Source organism: Sander vitreus, chromosome 1 (genome assembly GCF_031162955.1).
Source record: "Sander vitreus isolate 19-12246 chromosome 1, sanVit1, whole genome shotgun sequence".
NCBI lineage: Eukaryota > Metazoa > Chordata > Actinopteri > Perciformes > Percidae > Sander > Sander vitreus.
Genome location: NC_135855.1, coordinates 35731920 through 35755080, shown reverse-complemented (window position 1 = coordinate 35755080; position 23161 = coordinate 35731920). Strand labels below are relative to the sequence as shown.

The window sequence follows — 23161 nt, the reverse complement described above, 5'->3', positions numbered from 1 at the left end:
CACCGGCTGCCGAGAGCACTTTAACCACTTGTACTCATATTTGATCTGCTTTATTTTAGCCGATACTGATCGATTAAAATATGCCTGGATCGGGCCCCGATACAGATCCTTAGGATGGGCTCGGGACATAATCCGTTAGTAATTTTATTTAGGTAGAAGTCAGTGCATCATTATGTGTTTGTTTATTCAGGACTTTTACTTGTAATAGTTTTTTTTTTTGTGGTTTTACCACTCTTATCTAAGTAAAGCATTTCAGTACCTCTTCCACTCCTGCCATCTTTATCTGCTGACAGTTTGCAGTCAGGCCAGTTTGAAGCCACTGGAAAGTCTTCACTCAGCATTTGCTGTTTCTGGCTAGTTTGCTAAGCAGTCTTGTGTCATTTCCTTGGAAAATCATTGGCAAGACTGATTGCATAACTTGGATGTTTTAATGTCAGCAGTCCACTAAGAAGCATTCTTAGTTTCCAAGAAGGTAATAGTTTGTTTCCCTGAATCCATTCAATTCCTTCATATCCATTAAAAATATTCTCTTTGAACTTAACTCTATTCATTTTAAAACATCAGTAAGAACACTGCTTTCCTTTCATGACAAACGTATTTGAAATTATGAAATATTAATCATACTGTAGATTTAATTTTGATTCAAATAAAAATTCAGCATTTCAGATATACAGAAACTTGGGCTGAAAATCTGTAACTAAAGTTCCAAATCTGTAACTCAGACATGATTGGTGTGACTTAAATGGAAGTTGGGTGGATGATACATTTTGGCACAGTAACCGCAATCTCATGTCAAAATCTAGAACTTCCAAAGCAATGGACTCCTGGTTGGATTTAGATGAACTCTCGACATTTAATTGCTTAATGTCTTCAGTCTGTCTGCAGCATTTGTGGAGGACGTTTCTGCTTTTTACTTGTTTTGTGGTATGTGAAAGAAACTCTTAAGTCATCAGTGGCTGGTCAGAAAAAACATGATTTGGTTGTTCATAACAGTATGGGTACTGTACCTGATAAGGTGTTAAAATCGTCAGCACTTGGAAGGAGCAAACAGAAAAACTCTCCAGTGAAGGATCAAAGGACACAGGGTTTAGAAATAAAAAATGTGAGCGCTGATTGCATCACAAGGCGAGCCGTCATTTTGTTTTAGTCAGGGAGGAAGAAGCATAGCAAACCACAGTTAGAGATGCTGCTGCTCTTCTTGACTGCAAGCTTTTCATGTCTTACAGTTGTGTCTCTGAAGCAAGACGGAGAGCTGAAAAGTGAAAGAGTATTTGATGGAAACAGAGGAGGCTTATTCAGTCCTTTTGCTAAATGAATTTGGCTTGTTGTTTGCTCCTAAAGCAGTCAATAAGTATTAATATGAAAGAGAGGTATGTGCTCATCCAATAAGTTGATTTATAATTTACAAAATTTAGGGGTGCATTGTGTGACTGAATGCGAGTCATTTTTCAAATGCTTGGTAGTGATTTTTCTTCATCTAGCATTAATTACAGTCTGAAATACCTAGTCTCTTGGAGCTGCATTTCCACCTCATCCTCAGTTTCATCAGCTAAATGTGCCCTTGGAGGTCTATGGGACAAAGCATGACTGTATGCCAGAGTATAAACACCCCAGCATGTATTTGATATTATCACCTCACAGGCAACATTCCTCTTTTTATTGTAGCTTTTAAGGTAAAAGGTATTTGACTCTGTGTCAAAATAATTGACGTTAAATTAATAAAACAAAAATCATTTCACAATATTAATGATTAAGTAAAAACATAAAAAAGTTAAGTTACTGGTGACATGGGTAACGTGTTTTTTATTATAAATTAGGGCTGTCAATCGATTAAAATTATTTAATCGCGTTGATCGCATGATTGTCCATAGTTAACTCATGGTTAATCGCACATTTTTAATCTGTTCTAAATGTACTTTAAAAGAGTAGTTTAAAAAAAATAATGCTCTTATCAACATGGGAGCGGACAATATCCTTGCTTTATGCAAATGTTTGATTATTGCAACAATCCAAAACAATGACAAATACTGTTTAGAATATTCTCCAGAATAACCTCAAAGGTATGTTAAGAAAATATGCTGAAAGTATATATATAAAATGGCAAGCTCAAGCCCATCAAGCAACAGCAGGGCATATTGACCTGAATGTATCATTACTAGTTAATACACTTTACACTTGTAAAGGTTAACTAAACATCCCATTATTTTTAAGCAGCTCAACACAAAACAATGGACCTCGTGCTTTACAGCAACAGACACATTTTACAAGTACACTGGTCAGCTAAATGTAACAATGTAATTATAAGTGTGGCCTACCTTTGGCGAGGGGGAGAAGGGGTTCTCTTTATCAGCCGTATGTTTAGCCAGCAAGTGGTATTTGAGACTGGACATACTCCGGTAGTAACTCAATTCACATCGACAGTACATGCAAATAACTTTAGTCTTGTCGAGAGAACCATCTGGAAGGGCTTTGAAACTGAACTTGCCATTCAAAAGACCCTTTTCTTTACCCATTTCTGCTCAAGGAGGTTTGTTTCTGCTACCTATCCACAGCGTTACTGCTGCATCGCTTCCGGATTTCCCAAACTACGGAGCGACCCAAGTCCCCAATCACAGAGTGTGCGTGCGTTAATCACTCGTCCAAAAAAAGTAGTGGCATTAAAAAGAATTTGCGTTAACTTTTTATTAATGAGTTAATTTTGCTCTACTATAAACACATTTCTGTGGTACAATAATGGTTCAAATGTGGTCTGGAACTGTGGGTAACTATGTTCTTGAAAAATCTGAATCTGAAAACAATGTGTCAGAGAGCTTCTCCAATCAAGTTCTATTAATAAAACACAAGTTTGTTAATTAGATCTCACACACACTCAGAACACATGGTGATCATGCGGTGACATTTTCAAATTGGTTGTTTTGTACAAACAACTGCTCAAAGCCCACAGTTAGTCAATTTATAAAGATGTAAGATACGATTTTATTGATCTCCAACGAGAAATTGAGTTGAAAACATTTATGCAGTTAAAAACATTTTTTTTTTTTTTTATGGTTAACTTTTTAATTTTTTTAATTTAAAAAAACAAACAAAACATACAACTCACGACATGAATACATCACCTCCCCGTCTAAACCCCCCCACTCGCCATCTATGCCTGCCTATACAAAATGTAATACAGTAAAATAACAAAAAAATAGACAACAAATTGTAAACCAAATAAACATTATGTACTGTATATATGATAACCCCGTGAGCGCATTTGCATACGTCTCTCCACAGTACATGGCCTCATAGGAGCCTTCCATAAAGCAAAATAAAAAAATAAACCAAAATTTTCCAGTGTAAACCGTTAAAGATGCAATATGTAATATATTTACTGTATTAAATCCAAAAATTACCACAATATGTCATCAGCTATTAAGGTAAGGAAAGCGCGCTACAGCTGTAGTACAGCCATGGAGGCAGCAAACAGACAACAGGATCAATGGAGATAGATTCTACCCGACCTAAAAAACCTCAGAATGTTTCTAACAGTTGCATGACCAGAGATGTAACGAACCCCAAGTAAATATTGGATATGTATTTGAAAGATGGAGAGAGCTTAGAGCCCAAAAGGACATCGAGTTGGCTAATTTCCTCCTGAACAGGTAAGCATTAGCTTCAGGCTAATTTATCATGGCTACTTATATAGAGTAACGTTACTCGCGAAACAATTGAGACATAGCCAGTGACTTGATCCCGACTGGTCACGCCATAACTGCTAACCAGGGTTCGAATTATGATTTCATCTTTGTGGGGGTCTCTTTAAGTAGTCTATGAGCAGCACATTTTGAGCATTAAACATTTCATTTCCTGCATTCTGGTGAATTTTTATGCACCTATTTACCTTTTTTCTGAATCAATGTATGCTGGTAATATCTTTATGTAAAGGGAAACATAGATTACAATCTTAATATAAAAACATAATGGAATATATTACAATAAGGCTCTCAGGCATTCTGTATTGCTATTTATTCTCCTGTAGATCGACTTTTCTAATTATATCTGAGTCAGCACACATGCTCTTCCCTCCTCTTTTGCGTCTTTTGTTGAGGAAGTAACCTCCTTAAATGTGCATATGACAATTATTCACCTCAATGATACATTAATTAATTTTAATGGATTAATAAAGCCCTGGACTGTAATATTTCAGATGTGTTTTGAGCAAGATTACTGCTCATGTTCAAAACTTTGTGCACATTCAAAATATATCCCATCTGTGCGCTCTGTGATTTGGAGGAGTCGTGATATTTTGAGAAAAACAAAGTGATAATAGGCTATTACAAGAATAAAGTCACTATATTTCAGAAAATAATCTACCTGCACCATAGTCTGCTGTGCATCACGTGATTGATCTCAGACCTTCTGACAGACTCAGAGCCCCGTTTGAGACTCTGGTCTCTGAATGAGACAAAGTTTAGGAAAGTGGCTGTACAATGCTCTACATCGGAGGTGGAAAACCAAAACTACGGCAGAATTACACGGAGCACAAACGTGACACATCTGCCGCAGCATGTCGACAGCAGAGCGCGCCCATTATAAACCTGAAGCTGCACAGACTACAGACGGAAGGCGCGCTGCTCATCTATTTTTACAGCGAGAGTGGACACTAAGTGACGCACAGGTCTGCTTCAGAGCTCCGTGTGTTTGGGAAAAGTGCTTTAATTGTGATTTAAATAATGGTGCTGATGATTTTTAGAGACCCCCACAGGTGTATGATTTTACTGCTTTCATGGAGCTCATCCTCTCTCTCTATGGGAGCTCAGCTCCCACTGACTCCCACGTAATTCGAACCCTGCTGCTAACGTTAGCGGAGGACCAGGCAAGCGGGCCACGGCTGTTTACAACGTGTAGCCTGTTCAGCGGCCGTAGCCCACAAACGGTGAGTAATTTTAAGCCAAAAAAGGGTGGCTGTTAATTGGTAGAGAGGACCGAGTTTGCGCTGTTTTTAGCGGTTGTTTCTGTAATTTTAAGCTGAGGAAGTCTGTCTGTCAGTGGGGTAGAGAGGACAGCAAGGTAGTGGTGTTTTTAGTGGCAGTTTCCGGAATTTTAAGCTGAGAAGGTGTGTCTGTCAGTCAGGGAGGGAGGACGGCGAGGTAGTGGTGTTTTTAGCGTCTGTTGCCATAATTTCAGTCCGAGAAAGTGTCTCTGTCAGTGGTAGAGAGGACGGGGAGGTGATAATGTTTTAGCGTTTGTTGCCGTAATTTTAAAGGACAATTCCAGCACAAAATGAACCTAGGGGTTAATAACTCTCTGGGACATGTTTTCATGCTAATCGAATGCGTCTCTAGCTTTAAACAAGCTACCGCAAACCGGTGGTTAGCGGCTAATGCTAGCTTTCGGTGCACATGGTAAATCACAATTTTATTAACCCGCTTATACAATGCTCAAAATAGCACCAAACTTCAACAGTATTATGAGGTTCCCTACATGTAAAGCAAAGCATTGAGAACTTTGTAAGTGTACAGACAGATAAACGGATATATTATAAAGACAGTAGCGTTCATGTTTACCCACATGTAAACATGAATGCTACTGTCTTTATAATATATCTTTTACCATGTGCCCTGAAAGCTAGCGTTAGAGGCTAACCACCGGTTTGCGGTAGCTTGTTTAAAGCTAGAGACACATTCGATTAGCATGAAAACATGTCCCAGAGAACGTTTGACTCACCTTACATGTAAGGGTTAATGCCCGACGAGGTGTCAATTGTCAGGTATTAATGGACGATGAAGTCCATTAATACCTGACAATGGACACCTCAAAGGGCATTAACCCGCTTATACTATGGTCGCTTGCCAAATAACATATTTTTGGACTCTGTCCAGTATTTTGAATTTGGACTGCGGTAACTATTTTGTAACTCAAACCGTCTGTATGACATTCTTTTAAATGCTGCCACCCTAAAACTATGCAATTTAAATAAAAATGGAAAAATAGCAGAACATGTGACATTTGAGAAGCTGGAATATACAAATATTTGACATTTCTGCTCAGCAACTGACTTAATGATTATCAGTTGAGTATCCTAGTTTTTTTTATTTGTTGATCAGCTAATGATTAATCAACTAATTCTTTCAGCACCAGAACAGAGCAAAACCTGCCTAAATGGAGCCTAAAAAGTATAACAACATAACTTTACTTTGAACAGGATATGTAGTACCTGCCAGCCTCATACCAGCAGTTTATTAACAATAAAGCTTTAACTTTACAATGCCAAACGACTTAGGGCTGCAAATGTATCACAGTGACAGTACCCTCCCGAGAAAGGAAACTGCACCAAATACTGCCTCTCTCTCACACACAAGAGAGAGGAAGGCCACAGAGATTTTTCAAGCTCGTGTTACGCTCAGCTTGCATCTCCATGCTTGAGAGAAGATAGCGTTTGTCATGAAGACAGGGGAAACATCTGGAGTGCCATTTGTTTTAATAATTCATCGTTTCTGACTTCATAATCAACCCCAACACAGTCGGAGTCACTAAACCCGGTAGCTTCCTCTCCAACCGGAGTCCCGTGTGAATAATCTGTCGCCGGCGCAAGTTGAGAATACACCTAGAGATATTGTTCCACAATCAGCAGCTAGTTTGCATTTCCCGTCGCCTGTATTTGATGAGTTGCCTCCTTTCTGCTTTGCCTCTGTGTGAATTTATGCTCCATTTGCTTAGATGAAAGAGGGAGGGAACTGCTTGTCTTGCCTTGTCTTTCCTTTTTTTAGAGAAGTATTAGTGTGTTCGTTTACCGACGGGGCTGTAATGTTTTCAGATACTGACACAGCTGCGAGTAGGGCTGCACTATAGGGAGATGTTTGATACATTTTCTAGATACTCTGATGGCAATATGATATAAGATTAAACAAGGGATATATAGTTTCAGTGTTGAATGCTTGTGCATGCTGCAAATCGGACCCTGAACATTTGTTATCAGCATGGTAATCGCATCAATCAGTGTAATGTAATAACACTGATAAACAAAACCAATGTTCAACATGTTCAATATTCCAGCGTCAGTTGACCTTCTCGGACTCTTGACCCGTTTATGTTCCGAAATTACATCCAATGTTTGTGTCTCCCCACATGTCAAAATGCCTTGCTCAATGACACTTTGGTTAACAGGCAAAAAAAAAACGCCAGAATTTCAAAACAGCTTCCCATTTGTAAGGCTCATCTGATTTTCTGTGTTTTTAGATCACTGCAAACTCCTTTTGAGTCACTTGATCAAAACAAGACATTTGAAGTTGTCATTCTGGACTTTTGAAAGTTTTGTCAGGCATATTTCACCATTTTCAAAAGATTCAATTTTGCAACTTGCAAAAATTGCGGGAACTTGCAAAAACTGCAGTTTCATCATGGCTTCATCGCGGGGTTTGCAGCTTTTCGAACGTGTTCACGTTGCGTAATTACCTCACAACAAACATTCCCATGGCAACGAAAATGCGGGGATTATGAACTCATGTAAACCCCGCATATTTTGCGTGGGAATCTGCATATTATGTGTGGCATATTTGAACAAATGCGGCCCCCGCATAAATATGTGGACTTTGGCTGATTATGCATTGAATTATGCGATCGCATAATCGCTTCATATCCTATTAACCCTTGGCTGATTTTTGGTTTTCACTCCCTTTTAACACACACACACACACACACACACACAGTATATATGTCCTGTATGGAGATACAATATTTTTCCCCCTTATACCCTACTCTGGTCTGGTAACAAGAAGTTACTTTAACCTTTTTATTTACAGCTACTCAAACACATCTGACTACATCCTGTGACTGCATGCAGCTTGACAGTGAAAGCTTTCCAGCGGCACCTCCTTGCTTCATGTTCTCTTGTCACATCTGTGTCCATCTCTTTACTTTGAATCAGCTGCATGATTGAAACAATCCCAAGAAGGAGTGACATGTATTACACCTCTGACAAAGTACAGAGAAGGGTTATGAGTTTTGAATCTTGGTAGTTCTCATATCATGGCCCCTAAGCAATGTGCTTAATGTCAAATATACCCACACATGCATATGTAACATGTAATATGTAATGATTGGTCGTTGCAGGTGTTTGCTGTGGTGCCACTGGGCTGTGACAGAGATGTTTTCTGGGCGAGAAGCAAGTCACCCTTGGGTGACCTTTGGCTGTATTATCTCTCTGTGTGTCACCTTCACATATGTCCTGTCCTGATCGTATCTCCCCGCTTTGCTCTGCACGTTGCTCATGCTACACCACGTGTTTGCTCCAACGCCATCGTTCTTTTCTCATCTCTCTCTCTCTCTCTCTCTCTCTCTCTCTCTCTCTCTCTCTCTCTCTCTTTAAAGGAGAAAGAAATGCAGCAGGGCTCATGCGGAGGTAAACTCCTTGGCTGTGGCTGTCAGCTTGTGGCTGTGAGAGAATGATTAAGGAGCCTGCCATAAACATGACTGTGTGATGATGAGGTTATTTGCCGATTTGTTGCTTTATTTAACATTTAACGACATGGTAGTTTAGAAGTCTCAGGGGATGATTTATCACAAATATAAGGAGGACAGTACACACGGACGCCATTATCCTTATCTCGACATCATATTTTTCAAGTATGCAGAGCATGGCTAATTGAGATAAATAGCTGTGTAAGCAGTGCTGACGACAGAATGGAAGCTTGCTGGCTGGCGAGCCTGCTGGCTAGTGCTGTGCCACTCTAGGATCCAGTTATTGGCTGTTTGTCAGGCGGTACGGGTAGAGTGAGCAGGTATTTTAGCTTCGCTGAGTTGCGATCGGGGGGCGCTCTCTGTTCGAGCTCTCTTGGATCTCTACAGGGGCCCTGGCTGTACAGTTGCGTGGTCCCTCAGAGTGAGCCACACTCCCAGCAGTGGGCCTACCGGATGCCTGAGAGAAACTGATATGGCACCTCAAAGCACTCAGCACTCAACTAAATTAGCACATATCTCAATTCCACCTATTTCCCCTGTGCCCGTTTGTGTTCTTTGTGTGTGTGTGTGTGTGTGTGTGTGTGTGTGTGTGTGTGTGTGTGTGTGTGGATTTATGCTGTATATGTACAGTGTGAGTGGTTTGAAGCACAGACTGCCAGCTGTTGTGTCAAAACCTGCCCACAGCAGAGGAGGATTGTGTAGAGCTGTGGGGGTTGGAGCAGATTATGGATAGGATCTCGGCCTAGAGAGTTGTTAACAAAACGCATGCATGCACACACACACACACACACACACATACACACACAAATCCTCACAATATAGAACGAGATAAGTGCCCACAGGGAATGCAGTCGAGCAACACACATTTGAATTTCTTGAGCTTATATGAAATCTCAGTGAATTTAGGCTTACTTTTTAAAGAAATTCATTTAGAAATGTATTTGTAAGGCACTGGTTGGAATTTAATGTGATTATTATTGAATTTGACGTTTTGCTATGTCATTTACTTAAAAGTGACAAATCAAGATTAATGCAACAGATAGTGAACCTTGTTTATTTCTTTTTACATTTTTCAGTTGCCATATTTCAGTCAGAAAATCTACACTTTGACAGAAGACCAGCTGCACACAAAGTAGCCCTTGTGTTCAGTCTTAAAGCCTTCATTAACCCTGCCATATAGGACAATAGAAAGCCCAGGACGTTGATTTCCACATATAGTCTGTGCTCTGGTTTTGGTCTCTGTACAGTACCAAATCCTGGCAACCTCTCTGGAATGTCTAGACTTTAGGAGGCTGCGGCTGGCTTTTGTGCACTAAGAATTGGTTCCGACATGTAACGTCTGCTTTATTATGAATCCCACTGCTTTTCTTGGCAAGACACGCCCTGTGTGCGTGCATGGATGCCTGACCAATCCTAGCGCTTCAATGCTTGCTAAGAGAAGCAGTGGGATTTATAATAACACGTAACTCCTAGTAAAACCACAAATTGCTATTTTTACTTTTCTGTTCATGTATAGGTTACACAAACAAGATCCAAAATGTAATTATGGCAGCTCTAGAGTTGTTGTAAGGTGTATTTTTCCACTTTGGATGGAGTCTCGATTCCACAATTCTCATGTTTGAAAAGCAGCAAATGCACGCAATGTTTTTACGTTAACACATTGCATTTTTCAGTTATTTTTTATAACTTCATCTATTCTACAAAATGTTGTTTTGGTTTGATTCAGCAGCTCAAAATGAGCATGACAAATTTGAATTCAGTCAGTTTAAGTACCATCTCTTATGGTGCTCATCTTGTTTCATACCACACACACACACACACACACACACACACACACACACACACACACACACACACACACACACTTTTTAACTCTGCATGCAGTTCAACACTGGCTTCACAGCCTTACTGGAGGAAATTGAAAGGGAAGTTCATTACTCTAACCCAAATCTAATATTCCTCTGGCTGGATTATGCATCTGCATTATTGTTCTTTAAGTGACAGCGGATGACTCTCCCACAGATGGATGGGCTTTATTTCTTCGAACTCTATCCTTCTTTACTATTATCAAACTTCACTCAGTCTGACTTGTGACAGAGTTGTCAGCTCTGTTAAAAGGCCACACGAGGTGAGCACACCTTCTTTTCGGATGTTATCTGTAGCTGGTCTCATTGGATATGTGACACATTACACAAATTTATTTGAGCGTACAGGTTTTTTTTTGTTTACAGTCAGGTTATCTACTTGCAAAGGGAAGGAAGACTTGAACTGAATCATCAATGTTTTATCAATCCAGATTTATGAATTTTTCAACAGCTGGGGGATTCTTCAAATGCGAACCAAGTCTATTTAGGAGAGGCTTGCTGAGAGCTCGACTGTGTTTGTAGGCTGCTTGACATGCACTCAGTCTCCTTCACGTGCATCAAACGCTCTTCCTCCTTTTTGTTTTTTGTACGGACACCGTTTACTTTCTGTAGCTTTTGCCAGTTTCCAAACCTTATTCACCATTCCTTCCTTTTTGCTCTAAATGTACCACTTGCCTTGAACTATCTTGTTTAGTTATTCATTTGGTGACTTCTGGTAGCGTATCTGCGGCTGCATTTCTGAGTGTGTTGCTCTTTGCAATTTTTACTTTGATTGAAAACTGTACATTGGACTTGCAACATCTCTTCTTCAGCTGTAGTCAAGGTTAAGTGCCATCAGTGGTTTGTTTTAAACATTACCTTGAATCTATGAGAGTTTTCTGTATGTTTGTTTTCAACTTCCAGTCATACCTCAGTCCTTTTTATCTTCAGTTCCCAACCCAGCCCCCTGTTCTGTAGTCCAGTCTGCTCTTTACTCTCCACCGCAGACCCGCCTTGAGCAGCTGAAAGCAGGCTAGCTCCTCAGGGACAGTCTGCTGTGTACTGGATGGATGACTGGCTGGGTGGCTTCTTGTGTGGATGTACAGATGACTGGGAGGCCTGGAAGTGTGGAAATAAAACTGACTGGCTTCTTGCACGATCAGAAAGAAAGGGGAAAAATGACCATGAATGCTTAACATGCTGAGGAAATTAAGAAGGAACTGGCATGTAGTTTGTTCTCATATATTTCCTTTTTAGGTTTTAACCATGCATGAATGCAACTACTGCCCCGCATGAGCCACCGTAGTTTTTTTTTTAAAGATTTTTGGGCATTTTCGGCCTTTATTTTGCTAGGACAGCTGGAGACATGAAAGGGGCGAGAGAGGGGGAATGACATGCAACAAAAGGCCGCAGGTTGGAGTTGAACGCGGGCCCGCTGCATTGAGGAGTAAACCTCTATATATGCCTAGCTGTTTTTCAAGGATTTAAGTGGGAGATTACTTCCCAGAGACGAATGAAAAGATTAATATAAAAATGAGAGGGGGGGAAAATAGAAAACAAATGTCCTCTTGTGCTATAATGTAATTATTAATGTCATGGCACTGAGCTACCAGAATTCCTCAAAGGAACAACTTGTGGATGAGACAACTAAATTCTGAAGCAGTAGAATTAAAACACAAGTCTTCCAGTTTTTTTTTGTTTTTTTTTTATTGATCAGAACAAAATGCTGACCACTGAATGCTGAAGCAAGAAGAACTAAAAAACAAGTCTTCCAGTTTGAGCAGTGGTACATAATATACCTTAAAGGAGAATTCCTGCCAATTGTTATGCTAATCTTGATCGCTATAGCTACGCGAGTACTTTCGATAGAACAACCCCCGACCCGAATCAGTGCAGGTAACATAGAGAGGCTGCAGCTACGTACTACAAGCGTCCCTTGAACTAAAATGGCAGTGGTCGCGGCAAGTTTTAGAGTGCCTTTGTGCCTCTTAACAGACACAGCTATCAGCTAGCAGGGCAAGCTAGCTACCGGCAGGATCGAGGCAGGGACCAGGGTAGGTGAATTTAAACAATGTCTGAGTTGAAAACGCATCTTGTTGACCCGTAAGGACCCTGTTCATGTGTGACATATTAATTGCATTTTGTGTCTGTTAAGAGGCACAAAGGCACTCTAAAACTTGCCCCAACCACTGCCGTTTTAGCTCAGGGGACGTTTGTAGTACGTAGCTGCATCTTCTCCGTGTTACCTGCACTGATTCGGGTCAGGAGTTTTTCTATCGAAAGTACTCGCGTAGCTATATTGATCAAGATTAACGTAAAAATTGTTAAGTGTAAAGTAGGGCTGTCAAACGATTAGAATAGACTAGAATATACTTTATTGTCCCCTAGGGGAAATTTGTCATGGACTCAAGAGTGCGTAGTGCTCAGGCCTATCTATTACAAATCGTACAAATCTATTTAAAGTTTTGATTTAAAATTTTGATGGAGACTGGTACGAAGGAATATTTAAAACGGTTCAATTTAGTTTTAGGGATTCTGTGCCTTCTGCCAGAAGGCAAGAGCTCATATTCCGTTTGAAGGATGTGGGACGGGTCCACCAATACTCTCCGCGCCTGCCTAAGTACAGACTGCTCATAGATGGACTGAAGGGAGAGCTTATCAGTCCTCCCCATCACCTTCATAGCAGTCTGTACCAGGCGCTGCAACTTTGATTTGGACTGTATGGAGAGATTGCCGAACCACGCCGTCATCCCATACCTGATAACGCTCTCCATCACTGCCTGATAAAATAAAAACATGATGTTCTGGCTGACACCAAACACCTTTAGTCTGCGTAAGAAATACAGGAACATACATAATCTACGTGGTCACTCCAATTTAAGAGGTTATCCAGGTGGATTACATTTTCTTAATCGTGATTAATTGTTGAATTGGTATAGTTAATTGTGATTAAACACACGTTTTATCACATGATTAAAATTCTATTATTTTGCATTTCAGAACAGTTTTTAAGTACATATTAACAATGGAAAGTAATTCTTACCAGTGTATCTTGATTGGGAATCAAATGAATGCAAAGAAAATGACTTTATGAACTTGATTTTAAGATTTGTATTTGTTTATTATATATTTAATCTAGTCACACATTTTAATCTAGAGTAAATATTAGGGTTGGGTATTGTTTGGTTTGGATACCGGTGCTAAAGCGGTACTTTTAAAACGGTACCGGTGCCTTCACGGTGCCTGAAACGATACTTTTTAAGAAGAAGGTTACTAAACAGTTGGTGACATTAAAGAATGGCTTGCTTATTTCTAAGGCCATATCGTCAAAATTAAATGATTTAATAATGTAATAACTATAACAATAACTTATTTCCCTAGTAAATAGCTGTTGAATGACAAAAACAACCACCAGATGGGAAAAGGGCATTTAACAATAACTTTTAATGCACCACGAGGCTGTAAATTACCAGTTTCATTGAATGCACCGTCTGTGTTTTTCCGACAACGGCAGCTGCAGACTGTTACATCCCGGTGTCAGAATCCTCTACAGTGAAATACAGACAAACTGTAGGCCTACACCGTTTAGCGTTATCTGTCAGCATTGTAACCGTGTTTAATCCAGCTACTAGCTAGCGGTAGGCTAACGTTAGCTGCTGTCGAGTATAGTGTTAACTAGCATCATGTGCAGCAATGTTTCTGTTGCCTGTAACGTCTGTTTCAGAGCATCAGAGAGAAGTGCAGGCATATCGGTGGCACCAGAATGAGGCACCGAAAGGTGTAGGTCCTTGCCTTAAGATGTGAAGGCTTATGAAAATGACAAAAACAAAATCGCACCTGCTTGGTAGGTGGATGGGTGGGTGGATCTGTCAGCAGCATCTTCTCAGCCCGAAGAAATCACAGAGCTGGAGGATTTGTGATGGCCAGTGAAAAGCTTTTATCTTGTCAGTCAATTGTGTGTTTAGTTAATTGGCTGCAACTGATGCCAGAAAACTTTGATGTGTTATTCTTCTCTTGTACCTTTTAATGTTGTCCCTTGCTGTAACCCAGCAGCCTCTGAGCAGCTGCCAGTGATGCAGAATGTGTTGCTGTGAGGGGGACTGTACACATAACTAAACAAACTACTGTCCAACAGAGAGAGCCAGACTGGCTGTACAGTGCACACGCTCTTTGATCTGACGCCTGAGTATAGATTGTGTATCTGCCAGAAGTGCATGTTCCGTTCACTTTGTCCAGATTATGGTTAGTCTGTATTAGGGCTGCACAATATGAGGAAAATATATTAATTGCAATTATTTTGACTGATATTGCGATTGCAATTTGATTCACGAAATTGGAGAGAATGATAATTTTTGTAACATTCTCATTTGCATTGAAAAATATTAAAATTTGAATATATTTAATGATTTTTGCGAGGATCTATACCAAACAAATATTTTTTTCTTTAATCTGTAGGATGGGATGTCTCTGTAGCACCACAATACTTAATTCAGAATAGTTTGACACATATTTTGCCTTAAAGAAATAATGCGGTTAGTTTGGGTTTGGGTTTTGGACTGTTGGTCAGACAAACATATGAAAACATAACCTTGGGCTCTGGGGGGGAAAAAATTACCCTAATGGCCTAATCATTTTCTGTCTTTTCGCCTGTGTGCTTTTGGTCCCTGCTGAAGGGCTGTGTAGTCCTAAAACAGAGCTATGCCACGTAGCTACAGTGTATGCCACTTTCTTAAGACTTTTCTTCCTTGACCACTTCTCTCTTTCTCTCTGCTGCACTTGAAGATGGCTGGCATGAAACTCCATTGACCTCATTAAATAGCATCCTGTCATGTAAAGACGCAAATTCTCATATACAGACAGAAGTAGTAGGTAAGGTACAGTAGCCGACGTGTGGGTCCAGGTGAATGCGAGTGTGATAAGTTTACAGAGTTAACATGACTCAAGATGTTGTTTGTTTGTGTGTGTCTACAATAACTTGAAAAGTGGCGAGTTTGCAGCCTTGTTAAACACGATTTATGCATTCTAAAGCTATAGAAATAGTGTAGTTAGGATTATGTAAAGCCATATGTGTTGAATTTGTATTTGATTATAGCATGTTTTTATTTGAATTTAATCTGTCATATCACTCAACCCTAATTAACAGCCAGCTATTACAGCAGTCAATACAAATTGAAGCACTGCACACATGAACGCATAAACGGGCAGAAGGTGATGTACAGTAATGGTCCTTCTAGTGAGCTGACGAGTGAAGGCTCTTAGACATTTTTTTGCCAGTTGCTGGCCTGCTGGACACTGGCCTCGTAGAACTCTGCCCTAATCTACTTTGCGTGATACACTTAAGTGTAGTTCAGTAATGTGCATATCTGGCTGTGACACTGGGTTTCCATATCAGGCCAAACAGAAGTCCACCCAGACTGGACTGGCTGTGTCTTTGGTGAGTGAAGTCTCTCCGGACCACGGCTGAGCTCCTCTTCCTCACTGCCAGTTATAGAGGCCATCTGTAAGCATTAGCGGAGCTGGGTGAGGACCCTCCAGGCTCCTGATTAAAGTGACAAGCTGTAAAATCGAGAGAGAGAGGTGGGGCTGACTGCCGGCTGCTGCCTGCTACACTAAGCTTCATCTTGTCTGCTGGGAGACGGCCCTTCCTGCTCTACCTGTTTCCTCCTGTCACTGTAAATAGGTTTGTTTATGTCTACAAGCCTGAGTCTGCTGCACGGACGAGACTGTTACAGCGCAGTGCTTTAGTTCTGCTCCCTATCGATTCATCATTATTAGTGGACTGTGGGGGTTTGATCACACTTACGGTTTGTTTTCTTTGGTTAGAACAATTTCCGTAAATGTCCCGTTTCCATTGGCCAATTCCGCATTAGGCCCAGCACAATTTGTAAACAACTGTGTGTGTGTGTGTGTGTGTGTGTGTGTGTGTGTGTGTGTCAAATTTAATGATGCAAATTCTGTATCTACAAGCCCTTTGTCAAACAGCATCTGTTAGCATTTTGTCTCCCTAGCTCTTGGCTTCAGTACACCTTGAAATCAACTTGTACTGATTTGTAACTTGTATAGTTACGCTGGTCTCAAGGGCACTTACCTTGAACTTGTTTCAAGGTAACTGCTCTTGAGTTTTCTTAGTAAAATATCAATCAACCTTTTTTGAGCCAGAGTTCAAAAGAAACAACGGTTGCTGCACGGTTAGTCTCGCATTGCCAGACCTTCCTCCAGCGCTGTGGAGATGGGTCTGGCTAGTCCACACAGCATTTCGGGATGGGAGAAAAACGTAGTCTGGTTTATTGGCATTTCTTTAAACCAATCACAATCGTTTTGGGCAGCGATAAGCCCCGGGCACAATGACAGTGCCTCTGCAAAATAGCCATGGTAAGGAACTTGTTTTGGTGGAACGTGTACGTTCATAGGTTGTTTGTCGTGCAACAGAAAACTCAGATTGGACAGATACCAATAGACAGATTTACAATTTTCCAATCCCGGAAGTGGAACGTCGCTGATATAGACTACTGCATGGTTGCCTAAATGTCTAATAATAAGAGAAAACTAAATGGCTTTGCTTATTTCAAGGATCAGATATAAGAACAAATAACAGGGCATGCTGCTGTTTTTGCTCTGCACTTGAATGTCTCTTTATAGAAATATATCAGCAAAGAGGCACATGTCTCTTTTAATATTGTTTTTAAGCTTTTAACTTTAGCTGACTCACTAAAACTGACATGTTTTTTCTTAATTTAAATCAAACAACCTAAGTTTAGCTTAAAAGTGATCTGGATGTACAAAGTGTCTGACTTCGGTATAGGAGGCTGGTGTTTGTCTTCCATCTCTTACCTACCTTCAGTGTCGGTTTCTTCTGTCTATGACCACTTTCTCTAACTTTTATCAAGTTATTTCAGTTCCTTTAAAGTTATCCAGCACTTAACCATGGATGTGGCAGATCAGAAAACATAAAAAAGTGATAAAGTGGTTTGGTCATTTCTGAAAGCAGTGACTGTTTCTGTCCTGCCAATAGGGATGCCAGATCAGAAAATACTTACGTTGGGGTAACCTCTAGCTCATCCAGTAGAGTGTGTGCCGCATGTAGGCTCAGTCCTTGGCAGTGTCTCAGGTCTGACCCGTGGCTCTTTGCAGCATGTCGTCCCTCCTGTCTTCAAGCTATCTTGTCGATTAAAGGCCATAAAAAGCCCAAAAAATAAATAAAAAAATATACTTACTTTAGTCAATTTTAAAGGCAACAAAAACAACCTTTTTAATTGTTTAGGTAGGATGACTTGTTGCATTTTACTGTTGTTAGCACTTGAACTTAAAATTAAAGATACATTCTGGTCTTAAGTCTCTGCATCTGAACCTGTTGAACCATTGGTCTCCCAGCCCTGGCATTACTTTGAAGGGGAATAAGTTGTGCAGTTAATCACTGCAGATAATTACAGTTCAACTCCCTTTCTCATTTGCAGCAAAGTTTATGTGCACAGCAAAACTAGTCTGCTTTGGTTTGTTTGCTGCCGGATTATAGCAGGACCCATTACAACAATTTGTTGGTATCGATCATAGCCATGAAGACAGTGAACTTGACTGTATTAAGCGCTCACATGAGGAAGACATCTGCAGTTTAAATGGGATTGAATTAATGTGGAAACGATTTGTTGACCTTGAAGTGCAACACACAGTTCCTCTTTTTCACTGTCAGTCAGTTGAAGGTACAATAGGAATAGACCTGAAATCTGATGGTATCTTCACATCATGAAAATAGGGCCAGTGTCTCTGCGGATTTAAAGAGGTGATCTAATGACAGACTAGTCAGGGGGCCAGCATGTTGGAGAACCACGCTGGCCGGGGGAAGTGGAACTCCATCGACTGGGCTGTGACAGAGTGTGAAGGCAGACGGACCACTGTCACCCTGGGGAGTTTTAAAAGCCCTGCGCTGAGACAGCCAAAGGCTCCTCTCTACTGGTCTGTCATGTAAAGTTGGGAGTGTGGAACCATAGCCGCTCGTTCGATCCATCCTCAGTTCGGGTGGCTCAAACACATGGTTACTGTTGCAACTAGTTCCTCAGGTTTCCTCACATACATTCACATTCACATTCACATACACACAAATGCTTACATTCCTAGACTTGTGAAGACTATATCTGTTACCGAATTCAATAGACAGCAGAGTTTTGTCTGTCTGATGGAACAAAAATGCTTACTTAATACATACTCATTTCTCGGCTGAAATTATTCTTTTTTTCTGTTGTGTTTTATGCAAAAATATACCCATTTTGATTATACTGTACATTCCCCATATTTGCTGAAATTCAGTTTTGGTTGTGAACTTGGACCACAGGAAACAAGACTAGTTGTCTCCTCCAGCCAACCTCTGTAAGGCTGTATTGCTAACAACTGAATGTTCAGCAGATATAATGTTAACCATCTTAGTTGAGCACGTTAGCATGTTTGCATCTGTTAATTAGCACTAAACAAAAAGTACCTCTGTGGAGGATGGAAATTTCATTATCATTTGGTCATAAATTACAAATAGAAATTTTGACCTGATGGGTGGCGTTAGAGGAAAGGTCAGGGTACCACCAAAGTTGTTACAATTCATCCTGAATGGATATGAATGCATGTAACAAATTCCATGGCAATCCATCCAGTCGATGCTGACATATTTCACTAAAAAGCCAAACATGTAACTCTCACAGTGCCACTAGATGAAAAATCAAGGGATCACCTAAGTCAGTAGGACTCATCCTAATGTCTATTAAAAAATTGAATGGCAATCCATCCAATACTTGTTGATATAAGCCATACATATAATCCCACTATGGCCACACCAAGACCCGCCCTGCGAAGCAGCTCGATTGGTTGGTGTTAGGCATTTGACCTTGAGTGGTTAAGGTTAGGATAGCCAATTGGTCAGGGGATAGGACCTGTACAAATGGGGTTATGTTACCTTGCATAAGCATAGACCCCTGGCCAATATTGAAGGGCAGGTCTTGGCGTGGCCATAGTGGGATTCATAATATCGCTTCCAGGCAGCCACTGGCTTCAGTACACCATGAATTCAACTTGTGCTGATTTGTAACTTGCATAAGATATGAGAACCTCTAAACACAATAAGCCTTAAATTGCCTACGTTGATGCAATTTTACTGCAGTTTTGGCCACGTTGGCACATGGCAGCATTGCTAAGAAAATGTCCGACTGGGCGAGAAACAAGCAAGGGTAGGCAGACTTATTTTGAAGAGACACTGAAGGCAGACAGAAGAATTATGATCCAAACTGTCTGTCGTAAACATCCATCAAAGTTTACAAAATAACTTCCTGGTTCAACTTTGACCTACCGTATTTAAAATAGCAATAAGGGATCATTAATAGAGATGGTCCGATTGCTTTCCGATACCTGAACTTGCGTATCGGCCGATACCGAGTACCGATCCGATACCAGTGTGTCATATATTTTATTATGTTTTAACAACTGTATACTACTATCCCTGTATGGATGTGATATTATTTCTATCTTTGTTGTCGCTCTGGCTCAGGTTAAACTCTTTGTGAAACATGAATGCCACAGAACTTTCTTTTATTCTGCAGTTTGACAGTCAAACGGAAAAAAAACATAAACTGCTTTAACGTAGATTTTCTTTAGGGCTTTATTACGTGGTATCGGATTGGTGCATAAACTCCAGTACTTCCCGATACCGATACCAGCGTTTTAGGCAGTATTGGAGCCGATACCGATACTGGTATCGGAACATCTCTAATCATTAACAGCATTTCGAGTGCTCTGGCTAAACTGTTGGTTTGTTTACAACCTGTCTAATCGGCTGAGTGCCCCATTGGATATGTTGTAGCAATGTTGCAGTTTTTTTTCCAAATCTTAGCAATTACTGTTACAGTTATCATAATCGATAGAAATGATTGCCACAATGTTGTTCTCACATTTATGCAAAGTTTACTGGCCAAGTCTAATTTACAAGCACTAGTTTGGTGTAGCTTTTTGGCATCAACAGATTCTTTTTTTTTTCCTCAGACAGAACTGCCAGAACTGTTGATGAGATATATATTCAAAGTATAAAGGTGTTTCAACATGTGTGATTAGACAGCTTAATATGTTTCTCCCAGTTTTGGCAGGTGTACATGGAGGAGGCACTCGGCACTTTGCCTGTGAAAAGAGTTTACACAAGCTCATGATTTCCTTCCATTTTACTTTATTCCTTCAGATGTTGGGAGAGCAGTTCACGCCCCGGCACACATCACAGAGAAAGTGGTGCAGCTGTTCAGGAGGAAAAGTGAGTTTACCTTCTTGGCCTCCATCCAGCAGAAGTCCTCCACGTCTGGAGTCATATTCTCCATCCACGAGTCAGAACACAGGTAATCCATCTATAATCCGCTTCATTTTGGCCTTCGGCTCTTTTTCAGCAAAACTTTACTTCCACAGGTTACTGAGCGCTCTCATTTTAAATTAAACCCGGAGATGAATTCTCCTCTCACTCATAGCTGTTTGCAGATGGCTGTTGATGAGGTGTAGTAAAGAAAAGATCAGTGTGAGATTACTCCACTGGCAGTGTAAATCAGCGTGTGATGGGAGGGCAGGTCTACGGGTGGAATAATGCAGCGCTTCCTCCTGTATGCTCAGGGCAGAAAGATAACCTTCCATGTATAGCGTCTGTAGTCTGTTAGTACTATGACGTACTAAGCAATACCAAGCATGCTGATAATGCCGAATTTTATCGTAGAATGCTGCATAAACAGACATACAGCCTCTCTAACTGTGGCTGTTACATTGATAACTAGACTGTATGGCTTTGTAACTGAGCTGCGATAAACTACCAGACTACAGAAATAGGTACAGGTTTTCCTCTGAGTAATAATTTGAACATTGGTAATCTCTCCTTGGCTGTTTCGAGGAGTCTTATTGAACCTTTTGCAAAGGGCTGAATTTTGCTTCAGAATGTGATGGCTGTAGGATGTCAGCGAGTGGCAGCAGCGAACTATGGCCCCCTAAAAAACCGTACAACTGTGAATTGTTTTTAAAGGGCAGGCACCATTGATTTCCCTCCACTCCTCAAGTTAAAAGCCTTCGGTTCTGTAAAACATGCAGTCAGAGTGAGCATTCAAGGGTTGTGTATACTGTATGTGTTTGCTGGGAGCGAAGACAAAGGCAACGTCATACACAGTTGGAGAGTGAAGAAGAGGCCTCCTCAACTGATGAGAGGCAGAGCTGTGTAGGGAAAGCTAGCCCTCTAAAATGTAGTAAACAAAGCAAGCAGTTAATCTGCATTGAAAAATAGCTGATAGACCTATATAGTAACCTAGAATCACAACATATATCATTACAATGACTGTTCTGCATCATGAGTAGTTCAGCTTTTTATAATTACCAAGTACATTTAGCAGACGATGCATGCTTTACTTCAGTGACGTTTTGAATGCAGGACTGTTACTTATAGTGGAGTATTTTTTTCTTTGCGGTATTGCTACTTTTACGTAAGTAAAGATTCTTTCTCCGCTGGTGTGTATTTGCATGCCTGTGCACTAATCTTTCTTCAAGCACCTACTGTATGATCCACTCTTGAAAATAAATGTGTTAGCCCCTGCTGTGCTTTTAAGGTGACCCTGAGACTTGCTTTTTAGCCCTCTCTCTCTCTCTCTCTCTCTCTCTCTCTCTCTCTCAGTCAGTCTCTCTCTCTCAGTCAGTCTCTCTCTCTATTTCTCTCACCTTACCTGCAGGCATAATTGCCAAACATGTTGCTTGCCAAACAGCAAGGCTAAATAGAGCCAGCTGACTGTACTGTCCTCCTCCTTCAGGCACAATGACATGCACCATGCGGCATATGAGTGCTCAGACTAAGCAAATGTTGCACTACAGGCACTCAGCCACGTTCAAACACACCCAGTTGTCAGATACGGATTCCTGAAGCCAGTCTATTACATTTATTATGTTCAGAGGGTTGTTGATTTTTAAAAGATCTGTTCTCCCAATTTATAACCAGACATATTTCTGAATGTCTGCATACACACATTGGTTTTGCGCAATCAGTCCTTCAACCAAAAAAACTAAATACATGATGTTAATGTATGTGATTGGCTTCCACCATTATCAGCGTATTCTGATCAAATACCGCTATCGGCAAGACAACAACATTTGTCAGTACCTTCCAATAACTACTTGGTTAGGTTAAGAAAACAATTGTGGGCATGCTTTAAAGCAGGGGTCTTCAACGATTTTTAAGCCAAGAACCCCTTAACTGAAAGAGAGACCCCCTAATACATATATTGTATGAAATGAAGTTGCATATGAAACTGGGCCTACAATAATGTGTAGGGCGGCCTAAAACCTTTTTACATACTTTTTTTTGCATAGAATACTAAGCTATTAAAATAGCCTAATAATTGTTGGCATGATTTTATAAATCATGTTTTAATATTAAACATACATGTGGCACAGTGAATCCTTAGGATGAACTGTATCTGTGGATGGCCTTAGTGACTACCTTACCTATAGGCCAGTATGCCTGTCATCAGTGGGGATTTGTATTTGCTAATAATGTTTGTTTCATGTTAAGACTTTTAAGTTTTTGAAAAACAATAATTTGAATGCCCCCCTGTATTGACTGTGAGGACCCCTTAGGGGTCCCGGACCCCTGTTGAAGAGCCCTGCTTTAAATAAACCAATATTTACTTTTGCTATATGCAACAGGATGTGTACAATTGTCCTCCAGGTTAAAGTCAGCTTTGTTGACCCATCCCTCCACCACATAACCTCCTACCTAAGAGGATTTGCGGTGACATACTAATGTCTGTTCACAGTGAGATATGTGCATTATCCAAAGAAACAGGATACTGTCACTGGAAAGAAACATTGCTGTTAAGGTGGCATACATTTCAAAT

At 40.5% G+C, this 23161-nt stretch overlaps 1 protein-coding gene across 1 annotated transcript in view; it reads left to right on the top strand.

The window, feature by feature from the left end:
- LOC144520077 (protein kinase C-binding protein NELL1-like) overlaps positions 1 to 23161 on the top strand; it is a 300316-nt gene that overhangs the window by 23494 nt on the left and 253661 nt on the right. Inside the window, exon 3 of the mRNA XM_078253714.1 lies at positions 20491 to 20641. Coding sequence (XP_078109840.1) covers positions 20491 to 20641 — 151 coding nt within the window. The remainder of the gene's footprint in view (positions 1 to 20490; positions 20642 to 23161) is intronic.